We start from the raw sequence: 17,461 nt of genomic DNA, 5'->3' as shown, positions 1-17,461 counted from the left end.
TTTCATTCAGAAAATGCAAAGCATTCTCTAAATCAGTGGTCATCAACCCTGTCCTCAGGGCCCACTAACAGGCCAGGTGTTATGTATTACCTTGGGGAGATGCAGACTACTATACTGTAATCACTGAGCAGCAAATGATATCACCTGTCATGTATTTCAGTTATCTTGCAAACCTGGCCTGTTAGTGGGCCCTGAGGACAGGGTTGATGACCACTGCTCTAAATCACACTGGTGTTAAACAGCTGACCTCCTGAGTTCAGAATGCAGCAGGGTAGTCAATCAGCACAGGACCCAAAAGCAAGTGCAGATAACTGGAGTAGTCTTATCTATTTTAGTGATATCCAGCTTCTGGGGGCATCAGCCAGGTATGGTATATACATAGTTACAATAGTCCAAACTGGATCAATGTAACTATGTATAATATAGCCATGCCTTGACATTTTAATATGGGGGTTATGGCATCTAGCTGCAGCCATAACCCCAGTATTCTACTGTAAAATCATGAAATTTTCCCAGTTAGGTGGTCGTCAAGGGGTTAAACGGAATCGGCACTCAAAAGTGGATGTTTTCACCAATCTAATGCTGCTCCTCCGCTAAAAAAAAAAAAAAAAAATACCAGTTACTCACCGGTAGCTGTTTTTCTATGAGTCTTACAGGACGGCACCTTGGAGAGTAGACTGGCTTCACCTGACAGGAAACACAATCAAAAAGAGGTTTAAAAACCCCGCCCCTCCCCGTGCACCTCAGTTCGTGATAAAGTAACCACCATAAGAGCACGGGAACCAGTATATGAAAATACAAACCATACAAAGTCATCAGGGTGGGAAATAGGCCTGCCGTCCTGTAAGACTCATAGAAAAACAGCTACCGGTGAGTAACTGGTATTTTCTCGAGTCGTCTTCCAGGACGGCACCTTGAGAGATAAGCAAGTAACCCTCAGGCCTACCTTAGGGCGGGACCACTGCCTGCAGGACTCTTCTGCCAAACGTCAAGTCTTGGGGTGACAGGAGTTCCACTCGGTAGTGTTTTAGAAAGGTGTTCTGGCTTGACCACGTTGCTGATCTACAGATTTGTTCCACTGAAACTCCTGCTCTCTCTGCCCAGGAGGTTGCTATAGATCTCGTGGAATGTGCCTTCACTTTAGGTACTGTTTTGCCAGCCTTACTGTATGCTATTGAAATTGCCTGTCTTATCCATCTAGATATGGAGGCTCTAGATGCTTGGCAACCCTTTTTCTGTCCTGAAAAGTTGATTAGCAAGTGTGATGAGCGTCTGAACTCGCTCACCCTTTCTAAATAAATTAACAAACAGCGTCTTACATCCAAACAATGAAAGGTTCGTTCTCTTTCATTCTGTGGGTTTGCGCAAAAAGAAGGAAGTATAACTTCTTGTGACCTATGAAACTTCGTTGCCACCTTAGGTAGGTACAGGGGATCCTGACTTAGGATTACCCTGTCCTCGAATAAACGAAAATAAGGCTCTTTGATTGAGAGCGCTTGCATGTCTCCTATTCTTTTAGCCGTGGTGATGGCCAAAAGAAATGAGAATTTAAATACTAACAGCCTAACCGGAATGCTGTCTATCGGTTCAAACGGAGGTTTGGATAGCTGGTCTAACACCAGGGAGAGGTCCCAAGGGGGAACTCTGGATATCTGTATAGGAGACAACCTATCCCTGGCCGTCAGGAACCTCTTAATAAGAGGATCCAGAGCCAGCCTCTTGTCTAAAAAGTAGGACAAGGCGGCAACCTGTACTCTTAGGGTTCTCGTAGCTAGACCTAGATCTACCCCTTCCTGAAGGAACTCCAAGATAACTGATATTTCGGGTAGTGGAGCTTGTCTTGCCGCGCACCAGCGTGAAAACACTCCCCAGGTCTTGGCATAGATCTTCCTGGTAACTTCCTTACGACTCGCTAAGAGGGTATCTATTACCTTCTCTGAGCAACCCTTCCGCTGCAGGTTCCACCTCTCAAGTACCAGGCCGTCAGACTGAAAAAGCCTGGCTCTGGATGAAAGATCGGCCCTTGCCGCAGAAGGTCCACCCGGACCGGGAGAGGGAGGGGAGGAAGTACTGACCACTGTTCTAATATTGGAAACCAAGATCTTTTGGGCCACCAGGGAGCGATCAGGATCAGCTTCCCTTGTGAACGACTCAGTTTTTGCAATACCCTCGGGATCAGATTCAGGGGAGGGAAGGCATAGGCTAGGTAAAATGTCCAGGCCTGGGCCAACGCGTCCACACCCTCCGATCCCTGATCCCGGGAGAGGGAGAAGAACCTTTCTATCTTCTTGTTCCTCCTGTGAGCAAAGAGGTCTATTTCTGGGATGCCGAAATGATGACATACCCAATCGAAGACCTCCTGACTTAGTTCCCACTCTCCCTGGAGAATGGGTTGGCGGCTTAGAAAGTCCGCTTCTAGGTTTAGGACTCCCCTGATGTGAACTGCTGACAGGGAGCGGACCCTCTGTTCTGCCCAGCCTAGAATTTCTAGGGACAACCTTAGGAGCGAACGGGACCTGGTGCCTCCCTGATGGTTCAGAAACTCCACCGTGGTCGCGTTGTCGGAGAGAATTTGTATTTCCTGGTTCAGGATTCTCTCCTCGAACGCTTCCAAGGCTCTTCCGACCGCTGATAATTCTCGGAAGTTGGAAGACGACTCCCTTTGGTGTCGATCCCAGGAACCCTGGGCCTGTAGGCCCGCCATGTGGGCTCCCCATCCCCAGGAGCTGGCATCCGTGGTTATCCTGAGGGGGTTTGACTGGTTCCACTGAAGGCCTCTTCCCAAGTTCCAAAGAATGAGCCACCACTCTAGAGTGTTCTTTACCGACTCTGGAATGGAGACCCTGGAGTCTAGGGATGTTTCCTTCCCGTCCCAGGAGGAGAGGAGGAAGGCCTGTAGTGGCCTGTAGTGGAGCTGGGCCCACGGAACTGCTGGGATGCATGAGGTCATAAGTCCCAACAATCTCATGATCTCCCTGAGTGAAATATCTGCTGTTCCCCTGACAGACCTGACCACTGAGATGAGTCTCTGGACCTTGTCTACTGGTAGGAGAAGCTTTTTCTCTAAGGAATCTATTAAGAATCCCAGATAGATCTTTCTCTGTTCTGGGAGGAGAGAAGATTTTTCTCTGTTTATAATCCATCCTAAGGATTCCAGTGTAGTCAGGACGGTGGTCAGGTCCGTGAGAAGAAGTGCTCGACTGGGATTGAACAGCAGCAGATCGTCGAGGTAGGGAACAAGGGAGATGCCCTTCAGATGTAGAAAGGCGACCACCTCTGCTAGCACCTTCGTGAAAACTCTTGGGCTGGAGGCAAGCCCAAAGGGAAGAGCAGTGAATTGCCAGTGTTGGATCCCCTGAGGGGAAACAATGGCGAATCTCAGGAATCTTTGATGGTCCTGGTAAATGGGGACATGGAGGTAGGCGTCCTTCAGGTCTATGGTTATCATAAATACCCCTTCTAAAAGAAGTCCTTTGAGACTGTAAATGTTCTCCATGCGGAACCTCTTGTAGAGGAGATAAGTATTCAGGGGTTTTAAGTTGATGATTAGACGGAATTTTCCCGAGGGTTTTGGTACTACGAAGATGTGAGAGTACACCCCCTGACCCTGTTGGTCTACCGGAACTGGGACTATGACCCCCTGTTGTGCTAGGTCTGACACATTCCCTAGAAGGCTTGCCGCTTTGAGGGGATTTTGGGGTAAATGAGTGAGGAGGAAAATTGGTGGGGGAAGATGGCGGAATTCCAATCTGTAGCCTTCCTTCACTATCTGCAAAATATGAGGACTCCGTGTTATGCTTTCCCAAGCTGGAAGAAATCGGGAGAGCCTTCCCCCGACTCTCGAGTCACTTGGAGTCTTTCCCAGCGGGTTTAGGATCAGGAAAAAGGATTCCCCCTTTTGGTTTATCCTTCCCTGTGATCCACCTCCTATTAAAGGCCGCTCTTCGGTCTGAAGGTCGGTTTTTATTCTGGGGGCCTCGAAAAAATCTCCTCCTATTTTGTTTAGGTTTGGGAGGGAACCGTTTACCCTTTTCTGAGGCCCTAGTTAGAGCCTGGTCTAAACCTGTCCCAAAGAGGAGGGATCCCTCAAAGGGCAGGGCACAGAGACGGGATTTGGAGGCCAAATCTCCTTCCCATGTTTTGAGCCATAGTGCCCTTCTTGAGGCGTTAATAAGAGCGCCCGTTTTAGCAGAGGCTCGAGCGGACTCAATTGATGCGTCTGCTAGATAAGCGACAGCGCTACCTATGACTCTAAGGGAATCTCGGATATCCTTAAACTTTGAAGTCTGCGGGATATGTTCCAACATCCTGGATAGCCAGGTATCCGTATTCCTGGCAAAGCAGGATGAGGCCAGGGCGGGCCCCAGGGCTGCCGCATTAGCCTCCCAGGCCCTGCGAAGGGAGGTCTCTGCCCGTCTGTCTAGTGAATCCTTTAAATTCCCAGCATCCTCAAAGGAAAGGTCAGACTGTCTAGACAGTTGAGCTAGGGAAGCGTCTAGTTTAGGGACTTTGAAAAATTTGTTTTCTAGTTCCTCCTTAAAGGGACAGCGCCTTTTCCAGGTTTTGTACCTTAGTAACTTCTTTTCAGGTTCAGCCCACTCTCTTAGAACTAAGTCTTGAAGAGATTGGTGAACTGGGATAACCTTTGGCTGGGGTTTAGCCAAACCCTGGTACATCTTATCCTGTGCTGACACTAGTTCGGCCGGCTGCTGAATCCCCTCAGAGGTATAGATAGCCGCCAGTAAACCACCCATGTCATCCGCTGAAAAAATGAATTTGCCTGATCTAGCATCTTCATCCTCCTCATCTGTCTGGCTATCAATGAGACCTTCTTCCTGAGCCTCTGAATCCTCAGAGTCTGACAGAAGAACGTCCCTAGCCCTCAACAATTTTGGAGCCGAGGTGGATAAGCTTTCCTGTGAGGAGGGTCCAGCTGCTAGGGGATCAGGTTCTTTGGTTTTTAAGACTTCCTTAAACTCTTTTAATGTGGAAAGCATCTCTGACTGAACCGTCAGGAATTCTTTCATTATCAGCGAAGTTTCCTTCCCTGTGAGCTTTTGAATGCACTTAGCACACAAAAGCTTGGAATAGTCTGTGGCTAGCTTAATGCTACAATTCCCACATCTTTTAGCTTTAGATGTATGTTTAGCAGAAACACTAGAAGCCTCCCCCTGGGCAATAACCTCTTCCCCTGAAAGTAAAAGACAGAGGCTTTAATACAAAAGGAGTAGGGGAAGGGAAGGGGGGTGTGTGGGGAATAAGGACCCAGTCCAAGTGCCCCAATGCAATTTCTGGAGGTAGACTCACCCCTGGTGGATTCCTCTGCAGCAGCGGTTAGTGCCGGGCGGTCCTCGCGCTCCATGGCACCGTCGAATCGGGCGCCACTCTCTCCCCTGCTGCGCTCCGTGCGTGTGAGCCAACGCCGATGGCGGCCGCCATTTTGGTGAAGACCGGAACTGGAAGTGCGTCATCACCATGCGCCGCCATCGATGCAGCGTCGAAATGCTGGCTCCACCGAGAAACGAGCCTGGGAGAACAGCAGCCGAGTCCACAGCGCGGAGATGCGTCTTTACCCGCCCAGCAGGTAGGAGGACGCTCGGGAGAGAGGGATTCCAGCCACCTAGGTGTTCTGAGGTAGCCACTATCCCAGATACACCTAGCAGGGGGGGGTTTCCAAACAAAGTTTTCCTTCAGCTCCCCCCCCCCCTCAATACGGGGAGACCCTCTGGACAGGCAATAGCCTCACTGAGCTCAAGGCCTCCCAGGACCCATGGCTCACCTTCCAAGAGGGGGACCACCAGCCCCAGGCCTTAGGTCTTTTTAGAAAACAAAAAAACGTTTCGCTGGGGGAAACACAATCATGAACTGAGGTGCACGGGGAGGGGCGGGGTTTTTAAACCTCTTTTTGATTGTGTTTCCTGTCAGGTGAAGCCAGTCTACTCTCCAAGGTGCCGTCCTGGAAGACGACTCGAGAAAAAACACACATTTTTGTCATTTTATATAAAAGAAAAAAAAATTATGTACCAGTATTTTATTTTTTTGGCCTCCCCCCCACCACCACCACCACGCCTTTTTTTTTTCACTTCCTGTTGCCTCTTGGGATACGACCATCACATATCCCAGAAGGCATTACTTCCTCTATCCAAAAATTATTAGGAAATGGCAAATCTTATGTGCAGAGATTTGGCGCTGTGTTTGTTTACATAGTGTCCTATGAATAAAGGAAAGTAAAGCCTCATACACACAATCGGATTTTGCAATGCAATCGGACTGTGGACAAAGCGTATGACTTTTGTCCGAAGAGCATTGGCCCGGGAACTTGTCTTTCATACAAACGGCAAAAAAATTGTCGGGCAACAAACGCAAAACTACGTGGTTTTTCAACTCTTTAGCGCCACTCTTTGGGCAACTTCTGCCAATGTTGTGTTATGGTAAGCATTGCTTCTGGAGGATGCGTGTTTGTACTTTGGATTTTTGGCCGACAATTGTTGGCAGACAATTTTAAAGTCCCAATCTCCTTTAGAGGTCGACCGATATATCGGTTGGCCGATATATCGGCCGATATTTAGCGTTTTTAAATTAATCGGCATCGGCCGATTTGTGCTTTAAAAAAGCCGATTGATAAGTTCAGCACCGCGACTTGCAAAAAGCATCTGCAATACAAGTCAATGCAAGTGCTTCCCGTAGAAGACCTTCTCTCTCTCTCCTGGGCAGACTGCCAAGTTTTTAGAAAAGATATACAATGTTGCTACTTATCAATTAACTGAACTCCGTGTAGGAGAATTCTCAGTTTAACCATTTAAAGGCTAAATCTTTTTTTACATTTGTTGCTTACAAGTAAAAATCCTCTATTTTCTGCTAGAAAATTACTTGGAACCCCCAAACATTATATATTTTTTTTTAGCAGAGACCCTAGGAAATAAAATAGCGATTGCTGCAATATTTAATGTTACACGGTATTTGCGCAGCGCTCTTTCAAACACATTTTTTGGGGAAAAAATATACTTTAACAAATAAAAAATAAAAAAATAAACAGTAAAGTTAGCCCATATTTATTTATTTTTCGACAAAAAGTTTTCATTACCTGTTTTTGTGTATTACATTTTTTATATATATATATATATATATATGGCTGGCTTCACACTGAAGCGTCAGCCGCGGTGACGGTCTAGCCGCGCTATTTGTAGCGCGGCTATACCATCGTTTTTACCGCGATATTCGGGCGCTAGCGGTGAGGTTTTAACCCCCGCTAGCGGCCGAAAAAGGGTTAATACCGCCCGCGTTGCGGCGGTATTACATCGGTATTACCGCGCTTTCCCATTGATTTCAATGGGAAGGCGCGGTATAGGAGCGGTGAACACACCGCTCCTATACCGCGGTAAAGAAGCGGCTAGCAGGACTTTTCGAGCGTTCCTGCAGAGTACAGGGCATGATTTTTCATGCGGTATAGCAGCGCTATTTTTAGCGCTGTACCGCATGAAAAACGTCCCAATGTGAAAGGGGCCTTACACAAAAACAGGTAATGAAAACTTTTGGTTGAAAAAAAATAAATATGGGCTAACTTTACTGTTTAGCCCAAAAGCGCCTGAAAAATCGGCTTAACATATCGGCCCAAAAAAATCGGCATCATAAATCGGCTATCGGCCGCCGTGATTTCTAAATATCGGCATCGGTATCGGCCAGAGAAAAACCCATATCGGTCTACCTCTAATCTCCTTGTTCTACAATTTTAAAGCATGCTCTCCCACATTTGTCCGTGGAAAATCCGACAAGTGTCTGATGGAGCATACAAACGGTCAAATTTTCTGACAACAGCCTGTCATCACACAATTCTCATCGGATAATCCGATCGTTTGTACGAGGCTTCAGTCCCATTTCACACCAGGAGACTGATCGGGTCCACCTGTCCGTTTTTCCAGATTAGACCACTCATTGTTCCTATGGAACAGCAGATATCAGCGGACACCTGCCAGCATCAGATCCAGTCCTCTAAATACAGACGGATGTGGATACATTCGCCATCCATAAAAGGTGGATGGGATGATAGTCAATTGGAAATGGACAGGTGGTCCGTTTCCATCCGACCGCCCCATAGAGAAGAGTGGGCTGTGTCCATTACTGCTCTGCATAGCAGCGGACATAGACGCAGCGGAGAGATCTCCCGCTGAGCAGACTGATCCACTTGACGGAGTCCGCCCCGTCTCAAAGGGGCCTCCTGGGATATGCAATGTCAACATGCCAGAAGGCATCAACCATCCATAGAACAATATGTAAACAAATACACAGCACCAGATCTGTTCCTGCGCAAGGTCATGACATCACTGGGGGTGTGGCTACAGGAACAAGGAAGAAACAGGTAACTCCATATAATGTAAACAAGGAAGATGGAAGCAAAGCATGAGACATATAGCAGGGTGAGAAATGAGGACAGCACTGGGCTTAGAAGTATATTACTGCACAAGAAGACCACCCAAGGTTAGGGGATGTATATTTCTTTAGGAGGGTGAAGTTCTCTGTTAAAGTGCCTCTTTAGCTTCCCAAAACGATCTAAACCAGTGGTTCTCAACCTGGGGGTCGAATGATTATTTGCCAGGGGTCACCGAATCATGGGCTGTTCTTGAAGCCCGCACTGCTCTCCCTGGAGCCTGCGGCCACCAACTCATCCTCTTAGCAGTTGCCCATTCAGTTCATGGCATGGCTGGGTGTTAGAGACTAGAGGTTTGCTGACTAGTGAGGAATGAAGTGGGAGGGGCTGGAGGAGACCCTATCTCCTGAATTTGGCATAGGTGTCACTGCTACAATACACCACAAAGTTGGAGACACAGTGAGTAACACTACCTGTGATTATAGTTGCCATTAAAAGTCCCCACTACACTTCTCAGATCAGCAGATGATCTGGATCAAAAGCACCTAATCCACTCATCCCATTCCACCCACCCCAAGGAGTAAGAGAAGGAATAAAAATAGAGAATACATGGAAGGGAGAGGAAAAGAGGGGGAGCAACAAAGCAAAAGGGAGAGAAAGAATAAGAGAGAGAACAAGAAAGACAGCTATAGGGAAAAAATGGCTAACACATCATAGAGCCTCCGCCTATTTAAAAGATTGCAATATTTAATTTCTACTTGAGTATTTGACAACATTTATGCTTAAGTATTAGGCAGTATGCAGGTGTAGAGCAATGAATATTTTATTAGTTTATAGTGGATATTTTGTTTGTATTTATTTTACTTTTATTTTTATCTTTATTTATTTATTTTTACTCTTTCTATAGTACAGGCTGTACCATTACTTATCGTGATGTCCTTCCAGTCCTACAGTTAGAACCCAGTTGGGGTAGACTGGTCTAGGTCATCAAGGCCCGTACCATGTTTACAAGCACGGCCTTTACAGATCTGATTATATCGCTGCTGTTTTGTTTGTACTGCAACTCTGTCATTTATGCTTTTGCTGTATGTATGTACTATTTTATTGATATAAAAAAAAAATTATAGTTGAAAAAAAAAAAAAAAAAGACAGCTATAGAGAGGGGTGGGGGGGGGGGATTAGGATAGAGAGAGATAAAAAGGGAAAGAAAGGAGAAGAGAAAGAGTGGTACATCCTAAAATGTACCATAAGGGGTTTTAATACTGTCCAAGTGGAAGGGACTCAGGGAGCGCTAAATGTCCGTGGGTTGGGGGCGCAAATTACTTGGGTGCTGACAACCCACACTACGAAAATAATTTTACTGTTAGGGGTCCCCACAACTTGGGAAATTTTATGAAGGGGTCACGGCACTAGAAAGGTTGAGAACCACTGATCTAAACGCTGGTCCCTGAAACAGAAGACTGTCCGCTGGGTGAAGAGTACAAACGTTGATTCAAGTGGTACAGCCACTGACATCGTTACTACATCTGACAGTTCCAGGAGTGTCGGATGCCTGTGTCCTGACAAAATAGGCAACTCGGCAGAAAAATCGAACCAGGTCACTTCTGCTTTTATTAAACCATCAGTAATTGCCGATTTGGTGTTCAGACACAACACCGGCTACCGAATCATTTTGTTAGAACACCCCCCCCCCCCCCCCAGCCACTGTGGTTCCTCCCACTGGCTCCTATGTTACTGGGGGCAGCACAGGAACCACTGAGCGTGGGGGGTGCACAATGTCAAACACTCCCAGGTGGGACACCTTGAATACAGCCGAGTTCACCCACCATAGAGTTCAGTCTTCTATTACAGGGACTGCTCTTTGGATCTTTTTGGAAGCAATAGTCAATTCAACAGAAAGACGTGCTTGTATGTTCACTGCACAGCTTAGTCCTGGAATATTAAATATATTACACACTATCCTAATGCAAATACTGATACCAGTCAGTCAGCTCTCACTACACACACTTCCCCAGTGAATGAATTCCCCTCTCACCTCTATATGCAGAGCGGAGGACACCGCTACACCACCTCACAGCCGCCATCTCTGAACAGGGAGGTCGTCCGTTCCGCCTGTCTTATGCCTTCACAATTTCCCTGATTCAAAACAGCTATCCAACGCGAGAGTATATATATTTAAATACAATTTGTAAATATTTTTAAACAGAAGTACAAAAAAAGTAAAACTGACGTAGCGGTGCATCTGTTTTAATAAAGGCAATAGTTAGTCAGCTATAACAGGGGTCCTCATTATGTCAGGACCCATCGATCTTGACAGCGAGATTCAAGCGTGGACTAGCGTGTTTGAAAGCACGTGACATAATCAGGAAGGACGTGTACGCGTCCATCGCGGCCATATTTGAAAAGGGCATGTTCATCCTTCCTTCTCATCATTTTGTGTTTCCGTTCTTGGAGTGTGTAAAACTAACAGCTTGTTTCACGAGGGCTGCTAATTGGTGACAGAATTACAGGAGTTATGAACTTTCCTTTTTGTAATTACAGGGTTTCACAGTTGATAATGACAAATAAAATGCTTTTGAAGGTACCTATATCTGGAGAAACATGGAGGCTGTGATTGTAGAACTTCTTTGAAAATACATGCAAGCACGTTGAACATGTTTTCCAACCAGAGTTCAATACGCTATGTAATCTGCATATGATCTTTTTTTTAACCTCCCAAAATTTTGAGATGGGAATGAGGGACACCTGCTGGAACATGTATGTATACTAGGACACACCCCCTTACCACGCCCCCTTAAAGGAGAATTATACAAAAGCAAAGTTTAATTAACCCCTTCCATACAGAGCATTTTCACCCCCTTCCTGCCCAGACCAATTTTTAGTTTTCAGCGCTGTTGCACTTTGAATGACAATTGCGTGGTCATGCAACACTGTACCCAAACTAAATTTTTATGTTTTTTTCTCCCCACAAATAGAGCTTTTGTTTGGTGGTATTTGATCATCTCTGCGGTTTTTATTTTTTGCGCTATAAACAAAAGAAGAGCGACAATTTTTTAAAAAAAATCACAATATTTTTTATTTAATAAATATCACAATTTTTTTTTAAAAAAAATAATTTTTTTCCTCAGTTTAGGTCGATACGTATTCTTTTACATATTTTTGGTAAAAAAATCGCAATGATCGTATATTGATTGTTTTGCGCAAAAGTTATAGCGTCTACAAAATAGGTGATAGATTTATGGCATTTTTATTTTATTAATTTTTTTTCTAGTAATGGCGGCGATCTGCGATTTTTTTTATTGTGACCGTGACATTGCGGCAAACACATCGGACACTTTTGACCCGTTTTTGGGACCATTCACATTTAAACAGCGATTAGTGCTATAAATATGCACTGATTACTGTGTAAATGTGACTGGCAGGGAAGGGGTTAACGCTAGGGGGCGCTGAAGGGGTTAAAATGTTCCCTAAAGTGTGTTCTAACTGTAGGGGGAGGGGACTCACAAGGGGAGGAGACCGATGTGTGTTCCTCTGTACTGGGAAGACAGCATTGGTCTCCTCACCTCTGTACTGTGATCACCGGCAATCGCGGCCGCCGGGTCACGAGCGGTACCGCGGGCGTGCGCGCTGCCATAGATCGCTGGGAACAAAGGACGTCATATGACGTCCACCCGGATCAAGGGAGGGTTCCTACCGGTGTAATTTTACAATGGCCTGGTAAGGAAGGGGTTAAATCCACAAGGGTTTTTTTTTTTTTTTAACACTACTATTCCTTTATATTGGCTTTTAAAGTTTACAAATGCAGCAATTTAAAATTTGGATGAAAGGTTTAGCACTGGGAATCACTTTTTGAAAGATAAAAAGTGCATTTTATATACAACTATATAGATCAGACCAAAATTAGGGGGGGAGAGCATAGCTCCCAACTGTCCCTGATTTTGAGCAATGTCCCTCTGTCCCTCTTTTCTCCTCATTTGTCCCTCATTTGGTCCGATCCTCATAGTTGTATATAAAATGCACTTTTTATCTTTCAAAAAGTGTTTCCCAGTGCTAAACCTTTCATCCAAATTCTAAATTGCTGCATTTGTAATTTTTTAAAGCCAATATAAAGGAATAGTAGTGGTAAAAAAAAAAGCTCATGTGGATTTGATTAACCTTTTTTCTTGGTTATTTCTCCTTTAACCACTTGCTTACCGGGCACATATACCCCCCCTCCTGCCCAGGTGAAATTTCAGCTTCCGGCACTGCGTCGCTTTAACTGACAATTGCGCGGTCGTGCGACGTGGCTCCCAAACAAAATTGACGTCCTTTTTTCCCCACAAATAGAGCTTTCTTTTGGTGGTATTTGATCACCTCTGCGGTTTTTATTTTTTGCGCTATAAACAAAAAAAAGCAACAATTTTGAAAAAAAAAACAATATTTTTTACTTGTTGCTATAATAAATAGCCCAATTTTTTTTTCCCAAAAAAATTTTTTCTCAGTTTAGGCCGATACGGGACAGAATTATTATTATTATTATTATTATTTTTTTTTTACTAGTAATGGCGGCGATCTGCGATTTTTTTTTATTGGGACTGCGACATTATGGCAGACACATCGGACACTTTTGACACATTTTTGGCGACATTCACATTTATACAGCGATCAGTGCGATAAATATGCACTAATTACTGTATAAATGTGACTGGCATTCAAGGGGTTAACACAAGGGGGTGAGGAAGGGGTTAAATGTGTGCCTGTATTGTGTTCTCACTGTGTGTGGAGGGGGGGTGACTGGGGGAGGTGACCGATCTATGTCCCTATGTACAAGGGACACAGATCGGTCTCCTCTCTCCCCTGACAGGACGTGGAGCTCTGTGTTTACACACAGAGCTCCACGTCCCTGCTCTGTCATTACCGATCGCGGGTACCTGGCGGACATCGCGACCACCAGGCACGCGCATCGGCATCTCGGGGACGCGCCGCTCGCGCGCCGTCTAAAAGTAGGGCTAATAACTTTTCCTGGAGGATTCAATTAGCCCTACTTTTAGACCCCTTTCACACTGGGGCGTTTTTCAGGCGCTTTAGCGCTAAAAAAAGCCCCAGTGTGAAAGGGGTCTTGGGGATTATTCATATCCTTGTATGTTCATTGCAACACTCTTATGCCGCATACACACGATTAGGCTTTTGTCCAGCCAAAAGCACATTGGATTTCCGATGAAGTCCATTGTAGTAAAATAGAACATGTTCTATATTTAAACTCTGATGGAATTCATCGGAATTTCCGATGGAATTTCTCCGATGGGGCATACACATGGTCGGAATTTCCTATGGAAAAAGTCAGTCTGACTTTTTCCATCTGAAATTCCGATCGTGTTTACACGGCATTAGGTGTGAGTGGGCCCATATGACTTATTCATACCTGCCTGATATTTGTGCAGAAAGTAGAAATCTTATAATTTCCTAGGGGGCTGGTTCACATCTATGCAGTGTAGTTTGAGGGTCAAAGGGAAACCATGTGGGTTGATTCACAGTTTGGTTGACTCCCGCCTGGAGAGATGGGGGACGTTCCACATGGGGATATTGGGGTCCTTTGTCTGCACCATGGCCATCATCTTTGGTTACATGTCATCTTTTATATGCTTCAAATGGTAAATATATCCCCACTACTTGTACTATGGGTGCCAGAATTTAGCTTGAATGTTAGTATCCTAACATACCTTTTTTTGTACATTTTTCCAGAATACAAATCCCCCTGAAGAAGACCAATTTGTGGTCGAAATGCGTCAGGGTATTCTTATGGAAGCTACTTTATCAATGGCACTATATACTACTCACTTGTATCATTTAATTATTGTTGAGATAGGTCTCAAACTGTCTGTAACCTTAATGTATTTAATATTACAACTATCTGCATCTGCATTACCTGTGATACAGAAACCTAGTAAAGATCTCTTTTATACATTTCCATGTCTTTGAATTTAATATACTTTACACAGCATGTCGCTTAAAAGCACCCGGGGGGAATTTCTCCATTTTTGTCTATACAACATTTTGGGGGGTGCGGCCCTTGGACTCTCAATATGTGCGTTTTTTCTTGTCTCACAGTTATAAATATGTGTTTGCAAACTTGCTGCAACACACAAGGAACAATATGAATCCATTTTCTTCAGAAAATATCATCTAGATGTGAACCTGTCACATCGAAAAGTGGGGAATTTCTGCTTTCAATTAATTTTAGTACAGGTACATTCATGTGTTTTACTGCAGAAAGAATGTGAATATCCCTCTACTCTACTGTAACTACCCCAACAAGATGTTACCATCATTTTTTGTTAATATTTGAAAATACCATAAGTCAATTTTAAATTAAAAGTTGTTTAAAACCCTGTACACACGATCGGTCAATCCGATGAAAATGGTCTGATGGTCCGTTTTCATAGGTTAACCAATGAAACTGACTGATGGTCAGTCGTGCCTACACACCATCGGTTAAAAAACGGATCGTGTCAGAACGCGGTGACGTAAAAGACAAGGACATGCTGAAAAAAATGAAGTTCACTGCTTCCAAGCATGCGTCGACTTGATTCTGAGCATGTGTGGATTTTTAACCGATGGTCGTGCCTACTAACGATCGTTTTTTTCCATCGGTTAAATTTAAAACAAGTTGGCTTTTTTTTAACCGATGGATAAATAACCGATAGCGCCCACACACGATCGGTTTGGACCTATGAAAACGGTCCATCAGACCGTTCTCATCAGTTTAACCGATCGTGTGTACGCGGCCTTAGAAGTAGTATAGAAGTTATGAGCGGACGTTACTCTTTTTGGTATATGTTTTAATAGGGGGTAAGCTAAGATAACTCATTTTGATTTTACAATAGAATAAACTAACGAGTTTGTTTTTCTCATCTCTACTTTTCCATATGTGGTGGATACAAGCAGTAATCTATTACAATTAGGTTGTTTCGTATTAAGGATTGAAAATCAATCTGTCACTTAGGATTGTGCTACTGATCTTAGAAAATTGTCATGTAAATATAAACTGACGATGTTTAAGGAGATAAATGATCTATTGTATCATCCCTCCTGCTATCAAAGCTTAATCGCTTCAAATATTTCAGCATTTTTTTAAAGGAAAAATTAATAAACTATCCATCATATATTCCAGGCTCTGTGTTTTTCTTTCCATATTATACTTGAACTTACCAATGGTACCCATGCAGTGCAACCATTCTCCATATGGTACATTCCTAATGAAACAATACCTAATGGGCACACACATAACCCACTGAATCTAAAAATAACTTTTTCTGGGTTAATATTTGCAAAGTGAATGTGTAATGATTTTGTATATATTTTTTTTATACATTATGGGCCAGATCCACAAAGAGCCTGCGTAACGTAAAAATTCCCATTTAAGTTACACTGCCTTAAAATTTCTACCTAAGTGCCCGATCCACAAAGCACTTACCTAGAAATTTTCGGCTGTGTAACTTAAATTCCGCCGGCGCAAGGCGTTCCTCTTCAAATGGGGGCGATTACCATTTAAATTAGGCGCGCTCCCACGCCGGCCGTACTGCACATGCTCGTGACGTCATTTTCCCGACGTGCATAGCGCGAAATTACGTTACGCCAAGCTTTGTGGATCGCGTCGGGTCAATAAAGTTGCGTCGGGAAAAAAAAAAGATACGGCGAAAAAAAAAAAATTTAAAACAAAAAAAAAAACGCGTCGCTGGACAGAAGGGTCTGCTTTTACAAGGTGTAAACAGTTAACACTTTGTAAAAGCAGCCCTAATTTTACACACGCAACTTAAGAGTCCATTCACACCTGAGCGACAGGCGCGTTCGGCGGTAGCGGCGTATTTTGCCGCGATTATGAAACTTTCATTTTTTTTTTTCTTTCAAAAGTCTTCCCATTGCTGTCAATGAGAAACGCCACTGTCGCCTGAAAAAAAAGGGTCCGGGACTTTTTTTCAGGTGACAGGCGTTCGGCGTCTATGAGATGTGAACCATCTCCATAGACAGCAATGGGAATTCTCCCCTCTAGCGGCAGAAGCGTCCGGCGTCGGGCGTTTTGTCGCTCAGGTGTGAATGCAGCCTAATACTTACGGAGAAAAAACGAAGCTGAAAAGCTTTGTGGATCTCCGTAAGTGCTAATTTGCATACCCGAGGCGGCATTTCGACGCAAAATGCCCCCAGCGGCGGATGCGGTACTGCATCCTAAGATCCGGCAGTGTAAGTCCCTTACACATGTCGGATCTTCTGTCTATCTCTTGGAAACTGATTCTGTGGATCAGTTCCAAAGATAGAAACAGGGATACGACGGCGTATCAGTAGATACGCCGGCGTATCCCTTTTGAGGATCTGGCCCAATATAATTATATATTTTTTGTCATGTACCATAAGTAGGAAATATTCCCTATACATTTTCATTTTCAGCTAGACAGCAGAGATCTAGGCAAAGTTTTCACCTTTTCCATATTATCCTTACCTCCTTATCTAAAAAAATAAGGGCCAGATTCACATATACGTTACACTGCCGCAATTTTTTATCGCAAGTGCCTGATTCACCAAGCACTTGCATGAAAACTTACGCCGGCGGCCTCCGGCGTAAGCCCGCGTAATTCAAAGGGGCGTGTGCCATTTAAATTAGGCGCGCTCCCGCGCCGGACCTACTGCGCATGCTCCGTTTTGAAATTCCCGCCGCGCTTTGCGCGAAGTGACGTAATTTTTTCGAACGGCGACGTGCATAGCGTACTTTCGTATTCCCGGACGTCTTACGCAAGAACAAAACATTTTTACATTTCGACGCGGGAACGACGGCCATACTTTATACAGCACATACGTGGGCTGTGTAAAGTTAGGGCAGGGAAAACGAAGACTAAAATTGCGACGGGAAACTAGACTAGCGACGACGTACCGAACGCGAAAAACCGTTGTGGATCGCCGTAAAACCACATTTGCATACCCGACGCTGGAATACGACGCGAACTCCACCCAGCGGCGGCCGCGGTATTGCATCCTAAGATCCGACAGTGTAAAACAATTACACCTGTCGGATCTAAGGGCTATCTATGTGTAACTGATTCTATGAATCAGCCGCATAGTTACTCT

General features: G+C 44.6%; 1 protein-coding gene across 1 annotated transcript in view; it reads right to left on the bottom strand.

The window, feature by feature from the left end:
- MRPS5 (mitochondrial ribosomal protein S5) overlaps window positions 1-10,495 on the bottom strand; it is a 164,865-nt gene extending 154,370 nt beyond the window's left edge. Inside the window, exon 1 of the mRNA XM_040351106.1 lies at window positions 10,401-10,495. Coding sequence (XP_040207040.1) covers window positions 10,401-10,449 — 49 coding nt within the window. The 5' untranslated portion in view covers window positions 10,450-10,495. The remainder of the gene's footprint in view (window positions 1-10,400) is intronic.
- Between the last annotated feature and the right edge of the window lie 6,966 nt (window positions 10,496-17,461).

The sequence above is a fragment of the Rana temporaria genome, chromosome 4, assembly GCF_905171775.1.
Source record: "Rana temporaria chromosome 4, aRanTem1.1, whole genome shotgun sequence".
NCBI lineage: Eukaryota > Metazoa > Chordata > Amphibia > Anura > Ranidae > Rana > Rana temporaria.
Note: the sequence above shows the minus strand (reverse complement) of the source record. Positions and strands in the feature narration are given on the sequence as shown.